The sequence below is a fragment of the Nanorana parkeri genome, unplaced genomic scaffold (genome assembly GCF_000935625.1).
Source record: "Nanorana parkeri isolate BGI_ZX_2015 unplaced genomic scaffold, ASM93562v1 scaffold1383, whole genome shotgun sequence".
Classification (NCBI taxonomy): Eukaryota; Metazoa; Chordata; class Amphibia; order Anura; family Dicroglossidae; genus Nanorana; species Nanorana parkeri.
Genome location: NW_017307651.1, coordinates 148,553 through 165,818, shown reverse-complemented (window position 1 = coordinate 165,818; position 17,266 = coordinate 148,553). Strand labels below are relative to the sequence as shown.

General features: G+C 41.5%; 1 protein-coding gene across 1 annotated transcript in view; it reads left to right on the top strand.

Annotated features, from left to right (window-relative positions):
- The window catches only part of B4GALT7 (beta-1,4-galactosyltransferase 7), a 23,118-nt gene that overhangs the window by 3,089 nt on the left and 2,763 nt on the right, over positions 1-17,266 (top strand). Inside the window, exons 3-4 of the mRNA XM_018569723.1 lie at positions 2,742-2,967; positions 15,366-15,449. Coding sequence (XP_018425225.1) covers positions 2,742-2,967; positions 15,366-15,449 — 310 coding nt within the window. The remainder of the gene's footprint in view (positions 1-2,741; positions 2,968-15,365; positions 15,450-17,266) is intronic.

Below are 17,266 nucleotides of genomic sequence, written 5' to 3'. Positions count from 1 at the left end.
CCCCCAAAAAAAAATCCATTGAAATTCCTGGTGGTAAAATAAAATTGGAAAAGTGCCCAAAATACTTTTGCAAGCCACTGTACATGCATTCGTGCAGCTAATAATAATTAAATGTGTTTTTTTTTTTTTCCTAAACGCAACTAATGTTTTGACTTGAGTTCGACCTGTTGTAGTCTCCTGTTCAGTAGCACTTGGACAGGAACTGGGAGCTAGTGAGGTTAGCTGCATGCATCTGTGTTTACAGAGAACATGTTGATAGGGGGAGAGCAAGCAGAGAGGTAACGTCACAAGTCTTTCATGACTCTTCCACTGTTCAATGGATGGAAGGAGGCAGCAGGCTTTTCCTTAACCGTGACGGAGAAAGTAAAAGACAAATATAAATCCTTTGGCAGGTAAAATATCCCCCTGCTATATGTATTTCATCTGTGTATTTAGATGTTTCCTGGGGGTTCATGTAAAGTGCCTAAAGAGCTTTTTAGATGTACAAAGATGTGAAGACATGACTTTATATAAACTCTATCAGGTGGAACTGGTATATTTTGTGACATATATTGAACATCTTCAAAGATGGAGCTTCATGCGTTCTAGCCTATTGAAAAGTTCAAAGAGCAGTCCAAGAATGCATACCTCTCTGGAAGGGGGCGGGGGGTTTGGATTTTTGTTTGGGGGTATAAAGGGAAAAAGGTGGCAGAGATGGGGGTTGAGGGTAGTATTGGTTAGTGTGCTGCACGTGTGAAGAAAAAGGAGAGAGGAAGCACCACTACCATGCAAGTATGAAGTATCGGTAGGCCCTGTAGACAGGATGTAGTCGCTGATTAACGTGGTGTAGATAATGGGCCAAAAAGGGTGTAGCGCCTCCTGGCGTGCGGAGTTGGAAACCGAGGGAGGAGTGAAGAATGATGAAAGGTGAAAATTCAATAAGTTGGTCACGTGTGGTGTGTAGAAACTCACCGTTGGGTTAATGATTCTGTTTGCTGTGACGAGTAGGTGCTGGGTGACTTCCGATCAGTGGAAGTGGTGATATCCAAATAAGTGGAGGCTGTTGAGTGTCCAAGTGGCAAGATTCCGATGTGTGGTGACGTATCAAGGATAAAAGATGCTTCTTTTTTTATTGTGGGCAAGTTGCAGCGTTGCAGTGTGACAGCTGTAGGACTATGGTGGCTGAAATTCAGTAGTCCTGGGCTGGTACAGGTGAGGTCTATGGGAGCTTTAGAACAGTTGAAAGTTATCATGGCACACTCGCCAGCCAGCATGTAAAAAAAAACTTGTCTCACAACTAAGGTTAACAGAGGTTTGGATACACGTCTTATGCAGAAAATGTGAAAGCCGCACAGCTGCGCCAAGGCACCTCTTATAGTGCGGCCCTAACTCTAAACTATGAGAGTCTCCATCTTGGAGCACATGGGGCAGAAGATTTAGAATTGGGTGCAGGATTGTCGGGAGGAAGCCCGACCTCCCTTAAAGGCACAGGAACGCACAAGGGATCCCGCAAAACCTATTTGGCAGCTGAGACCTCCCATGCATCACTGCACCAAATCAGTCAAGCAAAACAAATGACAAACGCACTCATCAATTCGTCACCAGCCCTACAGCGACTATGGGAGCTTGTCCCCAGAGTCAGCATCGGGGTCAACCGCAAATGAGGGCTAACTGATAGCGTGTGGTTGGGGTGGCCTGATGCTCGTGTGCCTGCAAGATCTCGAGGTGCTGAATGCAGCGGTATTGAAAAAGTAAGAGGAGGAGAAGTTGGAAGTTAGGCCCGTCATCTACACCACGTTAACCAGCAACTACATCATATCTACAGGGACTACCGATAGACCCACCCCTTCATACTTGCACGGTAGTGGCGGTTCCTCTCTCCTTTTTCTGTTTTTTCTTCATGCGTTCTAGCCTAAACAATTGTATTTCTGAAGGCTATTTTTTTTTCCTGAATAGATTACATTCTAGATAATTTCTAAGCCCGATGTTACTTATTTGGTTGTTTTGTAATCCTACAATATGTTCTTCAAAAACCCTGCAGTTATTCAAGTGATGCTTGACTCCCTCACATTGTTTGCAAAAGATCACATACTGTATAGCTTACATTACAGAATACCATCTGGCTCTGCTGAGGCTTCCTATACTCTCCATTTGCTAATATTGTAATAATGGCTTACTGTGTTGCTGTTTGATAGCAAAAATGTTGGATAATGAAGGATATTAAAGCAAAAACTCCAACTGGTAGTTTGCTGTTGTAACAAAACATAATATTATGTTGGAGGTAACATTAAGGCCCAGTTCACACCTGGGCGTTTTGTAGCGCGTTCGAACGCTCTGCAAAACGCTCAAACACCGAAATCCCATTATTTCCTAATGGGTATGGTTCACACCTGGGCATATTACAGGCCGTATGAACGCGCTACAAAATGTCCTACGCCCAAAGAAGTACAGGAGCTTCTTTGGGCCGTTTTTGTTGCGTCACGAAACACACGACAAACGCGCATATTCGATACGCCTAGGTGTGAACCCAGCCTAAAGCTTCACTTCTGGAAGATATAAAAAGCATAATTTTAATTTAGATTTTATATTCATTACAAAATGTATTTTACATGGAATTAGCATAAGTACCTGAATATACTTAGATGACCTTCTCTGTAATTTCTACGATAAACAGTTGGCTATCAGTCTAGAAGAATACTGTTTCACAACACTGAAATTCCTCTTGTCCGTGCAATATATTTACATATTTTATTACATTTCAGGTTCAACAGGGCTACTCTGATAAATGTGGGCTTCTTAGAGAGTGGCAATGAAACGGACTACATTGCTATGCATGATGTTGACCTGCTACCTCTTAACCCGGATCTAAATTATGGGTTTCCAGAAAAGGGACCTTTCCATGTGGCTTCCCCAGAACTTCACCCTCTGTATCATTACAAGACCTATGTTGGAGGAATCCTTCTCCTCACCAAACAGCATTATGAACTGGTGAGTATGTTTTGCTTTCTTTTACTTAAGGAGCATCTATGGACAGTTACAGAATACTGAAGTACAATTATCTTCGCTTTTATAGTAGCAGATTTCCCTTTAGACAAGTGTTTTTTCAAGCAGTGGCTCTGGATCTATGTGCAGCTCCCATCTGCTTTTGAGGAAAAGCAGACTTTCCGAATGTCTTGGGTACCCACCTGATTGATTGCAGTACAATACATTCCCTTATGCTTGAAACCAGGCAAGGATTGTCAATTTTAACTATTGTTTAGAGATATTGTTTAAAGGGTTATTTAAACCCTCATGGGTTTTTGCATATATCTACGCTAGCAAGCAGTTTTTTTTTTAACCAAAAACTTTTTCAAAGTGTAAATACCACACGCTCCTGTCCGAACATCTGAAAATTTCTCGGGCGGCCACAAAGGATCTTGGGGCGGGCGCATGCGCAGTTCAGATGTTCGTCCGGGAGATGAGGAGAGACACAAGATAAGTCTATGGAGCAGACTCCGTGGGACATCAGAGGAGTCAGCGCTGGATCTGAGACCTGCACCAGCCCTGGAGGGACAGCTAAAAACCACAGGAAAGAAGATCGAATTAAGAGGCATCATTTAAGCTAAGTCCTTACTTTAGCACTGTGGGGAGGGGGGGGAAACTTTTGCCCTTGTCACTTTAAGATTATTTTCCACAAAGGATTTGGAGTGCCGTTTTTCCATATTTATGGTTTCTCTGCTCTATCTTTCAAAGTATTTTATAAATTTTCCAAGGTAGAATAAAAAAATAAAATAGCACATGATGCACAATCAGTACAGCATACAATTGCGTTTCAGATTTTTCCACTTTAGCATAGTCAAGTGGTAGGAGGGGATCCCTAGAAGCCATACACACAATATATAATAGTTCTGTAAAACAGAACATATCTATCCACCTATTCTTGCCAATTTATCCCCATCCACAAAAATCAAAACAGTCTGAGAGGAATATCTGGCGTAGGGATCCACCTATGTCTAAAGCAAACATTTGTTATGATCTCCTCCATATCTATATAAATAGAAGACTTTCTGTCCAACATCAATGTACTAAACAGCTCACGTGTGCGAGCATGAAGAAAAGAAAAACAGACAAAAAGAGGAAAAGGAAATGGATACTAAAGGAAGCAGAACAGCTTAAGAGTCCGAAAAGAGTAGCTCCACCCCCGACCAAAGAGCCCAACATCTACTTAAACATTAAGCATAGTCCCCAGAGAAAAATTCCAGAAAAATTGTACAATGGAAATTACCCGGTTTCCAGCACCCCTGTGTATAACAACCAGGGGGTCCAGGTCAATTCAAAGCATTTTTTAGTATCTTGGAGGATGCTGTGAAGTTTCTCATGGACCATAATCCACGACATTTTTTGTTTGACCAAGCGGAATGGAATTGTTGGTGTTTTCCAAGCCCTAGCTATGGTTATTTTGGTTGCCAACAGGGTTTCTCTGCTCTAAATGTGTTTGACTGACTCCAGTGAATGAAAGTTTGGGACTTCTGCTTAAGATTTTTAGGGGTGGACAGATAACATAATGGGAGTTTTCCTAATTAGGAGTCGGCACTCTCTTTTGAGTCTACAGGGATGAAGTATTTGGCAACCAAAGCAGATGCTCTGATAACTTAGGATCCAGCAAATTGACTGCCTGGTTCATAGTGATAGAACAAAAACAATAATAAGCGCACTACTCTGGTGGTACATGGGAATATATTTATAAGACTAACGGGGGTGGTCACAAAGTTCAATAAATGTGGTGGATAATTCACAATAATGGATATCACGGAAGGAAAAAATCACTCACTGTTGGAAGATCTATTTGCGGCCAGAGGGTGGAGTTGCACTGCCAGAGCGGAGGGGGGTTCGTGGGTCGAAAGACCAAGAAGTTCAATGGAATGTGGACCCAGTCTAGGGTAAGTGGTATGTGTGGAGAGATACGATAGAAACGCGTAGCCACCCATTGGATAGCTGTCTCCCAGCCCCTCACTGAAGTCACACTGTTAACCCACGTTGTTCGCCACTGACAGACACAGCGAGCCGCGGCTCAAGAGACAGTGCAGCAGCGGCATCCCCGCCGCTCTCTTACAGAGTCGAGCAGGCTCAGCTTGGCCAGCTGAGTTCTATCGTATATCTCCACACATACCACTTACCCTAGACTGGGTCCACATTCCATTGAACTTCTTGGTCTTTCGACCCACGAACCCCCCTCCGCTCTGGCAGTGCAACGCCACCCTCTGGCCGCAAATAGATCATCCAACAGTGAGTGATTTCTTCTTTCCGTGATATCCATTGTGGTGAATTATCCACCACATTTATTGAACTTTGTGACCACCCTCATCCTATAGGGTAGTAGCGTCTCCTTTCCCAGTTTTCTTGGTTCATAGAGTGAGCCTGCTTTGCTCTATTTAAAAAAAAAATGTCCAATTAATGCAATAGGTAAATACACTACAGTCACTATTTTATATCACAAATAAATGATTGCATAAGAGAGTTTACCTGCTTAGGCCACATCCATACATTAGTCTCCTATGTTTGTGTTCCAAATTTTGAATAACAAAATTGGCCAGTGCATTCCATTAACAACTAAATTCAGAAAAGCATTAATTAAACCATGGTAGTTAAAAAAGCAAGGTAAAACAACACACAAGAGAGAAGGATAAGGCATTTAAAAAATATAAATCAGAGGGGACAGCATCGGCATTCAAAAACTGCAAGGTATGCAACAAAAAATGTAAAAAAGCAATCGGGGCAGCAAAAGTACAATATGAAGAGCACATAGCATTAGAGAGCAAAAAGAACCCCAAGGAATATATTTTAGTAAGAAGGTATGGACGGAACATATAGGCCCCATAAATGATGACGAGTGGAGGTCAGCTACCAGCGGCAGTAAGAAAGCGAACATGTTAAATGCATTCTTTTCTTCTGTCTTTACAGACAAGATGGACGTGGGCATCAGCTGCCAAGATAGTACCTATTTTAACACATCTCTGTGGCTAACGGAGAGCAGAGTAATACAGACATTAGAAAGAATAAATGTAAACAAATCACCAGGACCACATGGGTTACATCCGAGGGTCCTAAGGGAACTTAGTTAAGTTATAGCCAAACCTTGTACAAAATGTTAATGGACACTATAATGGCAGGTATTGTCTCGGCTGATTGGACTAGAGCAAATGTAGTACCAATATTCAAAAAGGGGAAAAGAAATGAAACGCGTAACTAACTACCGGCCTGTCCGCTAAAAATCAATAGTGTGAAAAATATTCAAAGGCATGATGCAGGACTACATGCAGGAATTTGAAAATAAAACTGGTATCATAAGTGGTAACCAACATGGTATTATGAAGGACCGTTCTTGTCAGACCAATCTGTTAACATTTTATGAGGAAGTAAGTACCAAATTAGACAAAGGAATACCAGTAGATTTATATCTGGACCTTGCTAAAGCATTCGACACAGTACCCCACAAACGTTTAACCCATAAACTAAGGTCTATAGGTATAGATACAATTGTATGTAAATGGGTGGAAAATTGGCTGCAAGAACGGACCCAAAGAGTAGTGATAAATGGGTCATTCGCTAATTGGGCAAGGGTTGGGGTTAGGGGTGTCCCAGGGTTCAGTCCTGGGACCGATCCTGTTCACCTTAGTCATTCATGACATAGAGAGTGGACTAAATAGCTAAATTTCAGTTTTTGCAGGTGATAATAAACTACGCAGAGCAGTAAATTCCAAACAGGAGATATTTGCACAACAACAGGACCTAAGCAAAATTGAAGCATGGGCTACAAGATGGTAAATGTGATTTAATGTTGAAAATGTAAGGTTATGCACATGGACATAAACAACATGTGTGCAAACTACTACTTGGGGGGTGTTACTTTAGGGATGTCGGAGAAAAAGACCTGGGGGTCCTCCTAGATCAGATTTGGCAATAGTAAGCAATGCCAAGCAGCAGCCAGCAAAGCTAACAAGATACTGGCGTGTATTGAGAGGAATTGTAGCAAGGGATCAAAGAGTAATACTGCCACTTTATAAATCATTGGTTCGGCCCCAATAATGTATGCGGTACAGTTCTGGTCGCCGACTCTCAGGAGGGACGTCCTGGAACTGGAGAGAGTTCAGAGAAGGGCTACAAAATTAATTACAGTGATTTGAAGGCCTGAGTTATGAAGACCGCATTCAAAATATTAACATATTCACCTTAGAAAAGATGCGATTAACAGGGGACCTTATTGCAGTCTTCAAAATCAATAGGGACCACAATATTGGGAACAAACTGTTTAATCTCAAAACCGTATTGAGAACCCGGGGACACAGCAAGAGGTTAGAAGAGAAGGGGTTCAATCTTAGAATTCGCAAGGGGTATTTCACTGTGAGAGTAGTGAAAGTTTGGAATTCCCTCCCACAGGCGGTGGTATCTGCTGATAACATTGATAAATTGAAGACATTTCTGGATGAGTTTCTTCTTTCGCCGAATCTACAGGAATATGGGAGGTGTTTATATATAATTACACACACGTTGAACTGGATGGACCTCGGTCTTTATTCAACCCTACCTACTATGTTATTATGTAAATGTAACAGGCTGCATAAGAGATAAAATTATTGTTTTAACTTGTGCATGCCAACCTCAAATAAAACGGGAGGCTGAGCTAAGTGCAATAAATATTCAAGGTTGGGTTGCTTAATTAATGAAACAGACTGTTCACTATGCAAAGTGAATGTTCTCTGAGCTTAGTAAGTAAGATGAGGCTGTGAACTTGCTGTGAGCAATATCAAATTTGTACTTGTAGTACTTTTTAAATGGGCTGCAGGAAGCACAAATGTGCAGGCCTTGCTTTGTAAAGGAGCTGTAATAGCATTAATGTCTAGCAGTCTCAAACCATGTGTTTCCTGTCTGACTGTTGCTTGAAGCATGTCCCCATGCTCCAACAAACTTTATGCAAACCTTAAAGCATTTCTTGAATTTTTCCACTTAAAATGATGTAAAGAAGTGTAGCCTTTGTCGACTGAACAGTTTAGGCCCCATTCATTTAAATTCTTCCACCGCTGAGGGCTGCAAAGAAGGAGAGAGAGTTTCTCAAGAAGACACCAAAGCCATGCCTGCTCTTAATGGTTTCAGTGGGTTTGCTTAACCTTGTACTATATTCACTGACTGTGTCCCCATTAAGGAGATTTTTCATTTCTTTCTTTGTCACTGAAACAGGAAATGGAGGACTGGAAAAACGATAAATGTCCTTTTTAGGGCTTATTTTTGTACTCTATGTAAAATCTTTTTCTTGGAGTCCATTGAGGGACACGGGAAGTAATTGACTACTCCTCCTGTTATACTGCTGCCTGCAAGAAGATTGAAAAATTGTATACCAGTCCAAGATAACCTTCCTCCAACCAGCATGCATACATAGAGGGCTTGGACCTGTGTCCCTCAATGGACTCCAAGAAAAGGGGTTTATAGGGATTTAGAAAAATCCCATTACCTTTCTCGTCCATTAAAGGACATAGGAAGTCCTATATTGTCTGGACGTCCAAAGCAGTCCAACTGAGGTGTGGACAACAATAAACCACTAATAACAGACCCAACATGAACAAGAAATTGGGACAGTCTGCAGCTTAAGAGCTACCAAAAGGACTAGTGCCCAAATTTGTTACGAAGAACATGAAAACAAGACTGGGAGGAGAAAAGATGGTGAATGATGTCTGATGCCTGAAGACGAGAAAGATGGTCACGTAACCAGTGAAGATGCCTCTACTTTGGAGAGAAACACTCCACCATAGATCATAAGTGTAAAGCTGGTCAACCTGAGCTAACCAGAAGGGTTAAATGAACAGCCATTTATGACACTAAATAGGGCCAAATCTTTTGACAATATGCACTGAGGACCAGTGGGAATGTTTTAAGGATGTATTTAAATAACGCCATTTACTTGTGCATTCCATTTACCAACAAATTTTAAATAACATTTAAACCAGAATGGCTAGGTAGTAAGTTTAAAAAAAAGAAATATAACTGAAAAAAAACTGGGGAAAAAAAAAAGCATAAGACAAAGATGTCATCCTCAGCATTTCAGCACTACAAGGATTGCAACAAAAAATGCAAAAGAGTAATCAGGTGGCAAAAACTGACTTCGAAGAACACATGGCTGCAGAAAGTAAAAAAAACTTAAATTCTTTACATTTTTCAAAAGGTTAAAGGAGAACTATGAGGTGGGTGCTTTTCACTCACCTCATGGTTCTAGCCGACCTGTGACAGTGGAGACTCACAGGTCGGCTCAGTAGATCGAGAAGTGAGCGAACACATACCGGCATTCGCTCACCTCTTGATCCTGTCACAGCTCTCTGCCGTGACAGGGGAGGGGCTGGATTCCCCCCTCCCCGCTCCGATCCTCCAGCGCTGACTGGCGGAACGGGAGGGGGCGGGTACAGCTGGCTCTGCTTCTAGATAGGCAGAGCCAGCTGTCACTTACGCAGCTGGGCGGATCCAGACATAATTGTCGGGATCCGCTTCAGCTGCGGCGTCTCAGTATATCGCCAGCTGTAGTTGGCGCTATACTGAGCTTAGGGTGACGGGAGGACGCTAGTTTGTGTCCTCCCGTTACCCTAAGGAGAACTACGGGGAAAAGCCCTAACCCCATAGTTCTCCTTTAAGGACAGAACATGTAAGCCCCACAAAAGATGAACAGGGGAAGTTGGTTACTAGTGGCAGGGAGAAAGCAGTTGTGTTCAATACATTCTTCACTTCAGTCTTTACAGAAGAGACAGACAGGATTAATAAACAAGGTAGCAATTCTTCTAACAATAGATTCAATGTTTCTCAGTGGCTGACAGAGTGAAAGAGAGTCTAGAAAAACGTAATGTAAACAAATCTCCAGGTCCAGATAGTTTACATAGATGAGTCCTGAAATAACTTGGGCAGGTCATAGCCAGACCACTGTTCCTAATGTTTACAGACACTTTCATGACTGGAATGGTCCCGGCTAATTTGCAGAAATTAAACGTGGTAGCGACTTTCACAAAAGGGACAAGATTTTCACTTGGTAACTATAGGCCAGTGAGCTTTACATTAATAGTATGCAAAATATTTGAAGGGTATACTATATACAAAATGTGACCTATGATAATGGGATTATAAGTAACTACCAATGTAGATTTTATGAAGGAACGTTCTTGCCAGACCAACTTTTTAACATTCTATTAGGAAATTAGTAGAATTTTAGACAGAGGAAGCCCTGTAGACAAGGTGTATCTAGACTAAAGCATTTGACACAGTATCCTACAAACATATAATTTACAAATTAGGATCTATGGGAATTGATGACATTGTATGTACGTGGATGGAAAACTGGCTACAGGAACGAATTCAGGCGGTAGTAATAAATGCCTTTTTCTAAATGGTCAAAAGTTGTGAGTGGCGTGTCCCAAGGTTTGGGCCTGGGGCCAGTTCTGTTTATCCTATTTATAAACTATATAGAGGTTGGAATAGTTCAATAATCTCAATGTTTGCTGATGATACTAAGCTATGTAGGGAAATAACCTCAAAGCAAGGCATACAATCACTGCAGGAAGAAAAAATTGAGGAATGGGCTACAACATGGCAGATGCACTTCAATAGCGAGAAATGCGAAGTTATGCACATGGGAACTAAGCAGATGCACCAATTACTATATAGGAGGTGCTTCTCTGGGGAAGTCAGGAATGGAGAAAGATCTGGGGGTCCCAGATCCTTCTCACTTATTGCCTCCCTCAGTTGTACTCCCCACAAGTATGTATGTTTTACATGCATGTTTTTAGTCCCCAAGTGCATAACACTTTTTTTTAATCAACATTAAACGTCATTTGCCACAAAGCTGCCCAATCAAAGAGTGCATTCAAGTTTGGTTGTAAGTTGGGGGACATCTTGTCTGAACTTTATTCCACTACATAGCTTGGTGTCATCCGCAAACCCAGAAATGGTACTTTTAACCCCTTCGTGACTGACGACGTACAGTGTACGTCGCCAGCATCGGGGCTGTTTAAACAGACTTCCGGCGACTTTTGCCGTCGGGAGTCTGTTTAAACTTGTAGAGCCGACTGTCGGCTTTACAACAGAAGCGATCCTGGCGACTTACCTGTCGCCAGATCGCTTCTGCGTCCCGAAGAAGGGGCCGCCCCCCCCCGCCGGACACCCCCGCCGTGCTTCCCGGGCTCCGTTGCCCCTCCTACGGGCCCGGGACCGGCGATCTTTGTGTCCGCGGGGAGCTGGGGAGGAGGTCGACGAACTTCCGTTCATCGATCCCCTCCCCGTTCTATGGGACCGGGAGCGATGCAGATTGCATCACTTCCGGTCCCTGGGCTGTCAGTTCTGGGCTCCTGCAGCCCAGCTATAAGCTATTGAAGTGCGATCTGCACTTCAATAGCTCATTTCCAGTGTAAAGGTGACACTGAGGGTCTTTTGGACCCCCAGCATCACCTTAAAGAGGACCTGTCACCACCATCTGCTATTACATGGGGGGGCTTGCAAGCCCCCCCATGTGATAGCAGTCAAAGTAAAGTAAAAAAAAAAAAAAAAACAGTTTTTAAAATTAAAATGAAATAAAATAAATCTAATAATAATAAAAAAAAATTTAAAAGTACCCCGCCCCCGCGAGCACGCGCGTCGCCACGTAAACACGCGTCGGGTGCGCCTACGCATGAAAACGACGAACGCGCTACACATGTTGGGTATCGCCGCGCACGCCGGAGTGAGAGCAATAATTCTAGGGCCAGTATTTTGGGGTATCTCTAAATTGATGACCTGTGGGGGCTTTTAAAGTGTCTTTTATTGACTTTTTGGGGTACTGCAGTTTTTCGCCGTTTCACGGTCGCACGCAATCTGTAAACTGGGCATGTTGGGTATCGTTTTACTCGTTGTAACCTCATCTTTTATATTTCATTAAAAAAATGTGTAATTTGTTGTGTTTTGGGGCATTTAATTAAATTTGTCACTAAATTTTGCGGTTTAATAAGGAGTTGCGCTAATATTGCGCAACATAAAAATTTTCAACTACCACCATTTTATTCTATAGGGTCTTGGCATTCAGAAAATATATAATGTTGGGGGGTTTTACGTCATTTTCAGGCCTAAAATGTGGAATATAACATGGGTGCAAAAATGGAAAAAAGGGCCTCAGTCATGAAGGGGTTAATTTGATGCAGTTCTTCATGACGGCTAATGTGCAAGTTAAGGACTATAGGCTTAGAAGATTCAGTCTATAAATGTATAGTAAACTGTCTTAAAGAATATATTCATAGAGTAGTGATTTAAGGATTCATATTCTGAATGATTTAAGGTTAGTGGTATACCCGAAGGTTCAAGTGTTGGGATTCTTACATTTTATTTATCTCTGCATTGTTTGAGATTAATAGGTCCATCATGGCATCATTTCTTCTTGAGGAATCTATAAACTGTATCATAAAACTGTCATGTAATAGGTTTCCGCCCTTTTACTGGTCTAGCAATGCCATGACACCAGTTAATTGCAGGGTAGTTAAAATCTCTCATTATTAGCACTGTCCCAGCCCTTGCAGCTCTTTCTAGACACTTTCACAGTGACACAGTGCGTGAATATTGGGCAATGTACAGTAACCCACGGCATGTCAAATCGGCAGGAATGTTAAAGTATTTTACTGATCTTTGCATTTGCTCAGAAGCCACTTTTTGGGGCCAAAAAACAGCTTTTTCTTTCTCTCCATTTACAAGGAATGAATATCTAACTTGATCACTGGAAAAAGAGTGAACTTGTCTTTTTGATATATAAAAGTGGCTTCAGGAAACTGTCACACATATTTGGTTAACCACCCTTGCTTCAATTCAGAGTGTGGCTCGGGGTTAATTTTCAGTACCAAAAGCGGTAACCCCGAGTCACACTCGGGATTACACTGTAGTGTCACTTACCTTGTCCCTACGAGCCCCTGGTGTCCTCCGGCCGATGCCGGCATCTGTCTTCCGGGTTCCTTCCCTGCAAGAGCCGGCGTCGCAGGGGGGCGGAACTGGCAGGAAATTGAAAAGTAAACGCAACGTGACATACACACAATACATTGTAATCTGTTATGATTACATTATTGTAGCAAACCATTTCACCTCTGTTTTGTCCCTAGAGCTTTGTCCAGTGCCCTGCCTGCACTTTAAGGCCTCATTCACACTGCCGCGCATATACGCGCGTACACTTATTGTAACATATGCAAATAAATGGCTCCATACACACAGCCGCGTATGGAGCCGTATATTTGCGTAGCGTATATATGGGCGAAAACAGAATGGAACAGAGATGCGTCCGGGCAGCGTATTTCTGCGTATTTACGCACACATACGTGTGTTTACGTGCATATACGCTTGTACATGCGTACATCACATTAAAAATTCCATTACGAGTGATGTATTCTGTGATTGCATATAGTGCACACATATACGCTCGTATAGACGCTCGTATATACGCAATATACAATTTTGCTTGCGTTGTGTGTGAATGAGGCCTTACTGTTCTTTCTGCCTGGAAACTTGAGATCGTTCATGGCATCCAAAAATATTGCACCCTTGTTTGGACAAATTTCAGTGTTTTTGGTTTGATTTACATTATTTAATTTATTATGTTTTATAATTTTATGATTTTCGTGTTTCAAACTTTATTATACCCGGGATGTCTACTAGACTCTCTTGTTTTGACAGATTTAAGTGAGTTATTCCTAAGAATTACAGGCCTACAATATAAAACAACAAATTTCCATGCAAAACAACATACCGCTTTGACATTCAAAAATACTGACATAATCAGACCGCCAGGGAGGTTAAAGAAAAAGGCAAACACAAGGCAAACGAGTTCCTTAAAGGTGCGGGGGATTTACAAGTAAATTTGTTTACCCTCGTCATCGTGCTGTGCTAACCTTGCAGATCAGTTGCGCATGTCCCTTTTTATAAATGTGGAGTGTCCTGAACAAATAAATTAATATGGTAAACAAAACCATCAAACCTTCATTTTTGTCAATTAAAATGGAAAAAAAAAAGAAAAGTGGTGTACACAGGAATTCAAAACTTTAGTACCTATTTTTTTGTGTGGGGGTAAGCTGAGGAATGGTTGCAAGCTTTGTCGGCTTGTTTTTGCTGTCCGTGTCTGTTTTTAATATACCTCTGTTCTGTTTCTGTCACATGTCACCTTTACAGCAAATGAGGGGAAATCTTACCATTGGGGGCACAGACCGCAATAAAACCCTCGCTGAGGTCTGTAGCTTTATCCACTTTCTCTAAACCCAAAAAAACTAAAACATTTGGCCGGTGCTCCACATAGAGAAAAATATCATTGTATTTATATTAAATAAAAGTTTTCTTTCTTATTGTGCTTGCGTTATGTAAAATAATATTTACTTTTAAACGTCTCAGTAGTGTTGCAATTGAAATAATTTGTGTTTTTAAAACTTGTGCTACTAGCAGCTAAAACTAATAAAATAGCTTGTGTAGACAAGCCTTAATGTACGCTGATTATAGCGATGCTGTTCTAGGCTTGTAATTCAGTGATGGAGACTTTTATTATAGTAGGTAAAGCACAGTGCCGTGAACTGCGAAAGCCCCTCCGGACATTTTGACGCATGTTTAGAATAAATTATCAGTGTGTGCTTTATTGTGTGTAGTCTTTGGCAGACCTCCTATTTTTCGTGCCACATAATGACATGACACTGAGCTGAAAAGCAAACTCCAAATTTAAGAGGAACAAGATCATTTATTTATAAGCAAAAGCTTTTGGAGAAGAAAGAGCCTTTGTTTAACTCCTTTTTAATGCTGAGTCTACTATATATTTTTTTTTAATGAGTGCCTATAACACACACACGCAGCCTGCAGAATTAAACATCTCCCCAATTAAAAAAAAAAAAAGAGTATACATTTTAAAGGTCATGGCTCTATTGGCTTGAGTTCTCCCACACACAGGACTTTACGTCTTTCATCTAAGAAGCATGATTAACTTTGTGAGGGAAATAATATTTTTCATTTCTAGAAGGTCTGAAATTTTAAGCTGCTTATGTGCTTTCTCTTTATAAAATACGTAGAGTAATGCTCTGTAACTACTTTGTCTTTAGTGCTCCTTGAATTAATACATAGTAAAAAAGGATCTGCTTAAAAACATATAAACCCTAAAAGGAAACCAAAAGAATATATAAAGGCTTTATCATAAAATGTAGTAAACGCAAATATGATTGGTTGCTGTGGGATTCTGTGCCTTGCCTTTTCTGTAAACGTTTGCTCTGAGACCGTTGGAGTTCATTTATATCCATGTTGCTGTGTGATCATGTACACCCGTAAATGGGGACTAGCTTTATAAAACTGTAACGTATTGGCAGTATTATTTACCTTTTGTTCTCATTTCATCTCCACAGTGTAATGGAATGTCCAATCGGTTTTGGGGATGGGGTCGTGAAGATGATGAGTTTTACAGAAGAATCAAAGGAGCTGGTCTCCAGGTAATCCCTTGAGAAGTGTTTCTCAGCCTTGAAGTGTGCAAAATCTTGGCGCAACTCAGTCTAAAAATGTAAAAAAGTACATGTGGCCCCTCCAAGATCCATAACAGACCCTTATCCCAGATAGGGGTCTGGTATTGATTTTAAGGGGGAGACCCCATACAAAATCGCAAAAGTCCCTCCTTCACATCAGAGCCCCCCTTTAAATTAGGAGCGGCTTCTTTTCACAGCAAAGCCACCCCTTCACTTCAAAAGCCCTTTTCTCATCAGAAGTGCTTATGACCTCAAAATATCGTGCAAAAGTTCATTTATTTCACTAATGCAACTTAGCCGTCTACCGGGAGATTTTGGAGCACTTCATGCTTTCCTCCGCAGACTAGCTCTGTGGGGATGCTGACTTCATTTTCCAGCAGGACTTGGCACCTGCCCACACTGCCAAAAATGTTCTGAGATTGTGGATCTGGGTTGCATTAGTGAAATAAATGAACTTTTGCACGATATTTAATTTTTCGAGTTTCACCTGTATATCACATATGTGTGCCTAACTCCTGACTTAGGATGAACAAAATATAAAAAAAAATGAGGAAAAATGTAATAACACTTTTTTCCCCCCAGTTTTGATTATTATTTTTTAGAAAAGCTAAAAAAAAATATTACAATAAATTAATTTGCCTTTTATTGTAAACGCCTCCCATCCCTAGGATTTCAGAAACATTTTTGTACTTCGCGGCCAAAAACTAACATTTTATTTTCTTCTCTAAAAGCTAATAGCGGTTAGGTGGCATACAATGTCACTAAGTGTCACTAAATGCCACTCAGTGACAGCGACATACTTTGAGCATCGCCATCATGAGGGAGTTAAATAGATAAATTAACCCCTTCAGGTGAAAAACAAATCTGCAGTTCAGCTGCAGATTTTCATTGTAAGGGGTTAATTTGTACAATATAGTATAGATAAATACATTTTATGTATGTATATATTACACAGGGCTCAAAATTTCAGGTCCTGACGTACTAGCCATGCCTTCAAAGTTACTTGCCACCAGTTGCCCTACATAACACAAACACACACAGGGAACGCGCACACAGAACAACACACATACAGCCACAGCACAACGCACAGAGCATTACACATTTCATCTGAAATAAATTTTTAGTCTTTGCACATGTCTAATAATATATTTGTGTGGGGGGGGCAGTTTTCACTTTTTTAAAATTAATTTTTTACATTTTTTTTTATTTTTATTTTTTACTGTTGGGGGGGCTTCGGGGAAATATTAGGGGTCCAAACAGACCCCTGACATTTCCCTTTTAAAATAGAAATTGAGGACACCAAATCCTCAATTTCTTTTTCTGCAGCCTCAGCACTCAATGAATGGGAAGCACTCAGTACAGAGGCTCCTCCCCATTCCTTCAGACACTGATAGTAAAATATTTACTATCACCAGGTTCTGAATGGGGAGGAGCCTCGGTACTGAGTGCTTCTCCCCATTGAGGAAATCTTGAATGAACAGGCTGTGATGTAAATCACAGCCTGTTCATTCATAACTGGGGACACATAGTACTATGTGTCCCCAGTTATTTACAAACACTGGAGTGATCAGACGATGGCTCCAGTGTTTGTCCTTCTCACACAAAGGATCGGTAAGCATCATTGCTATTCACTGATCCCCCGCTCTGCCACGCACAGAGCCGCTGTCGTCCTGAAATTGACAGGATGACAGTGGCTCCGCTGTCCTCCCCGATCGGCCATCCTGACAGCTGGGGGCGCGGCTTCTCTCCCCCTCACCGCTCGGCCATCCTGAGAGCAGGTAGCAGTC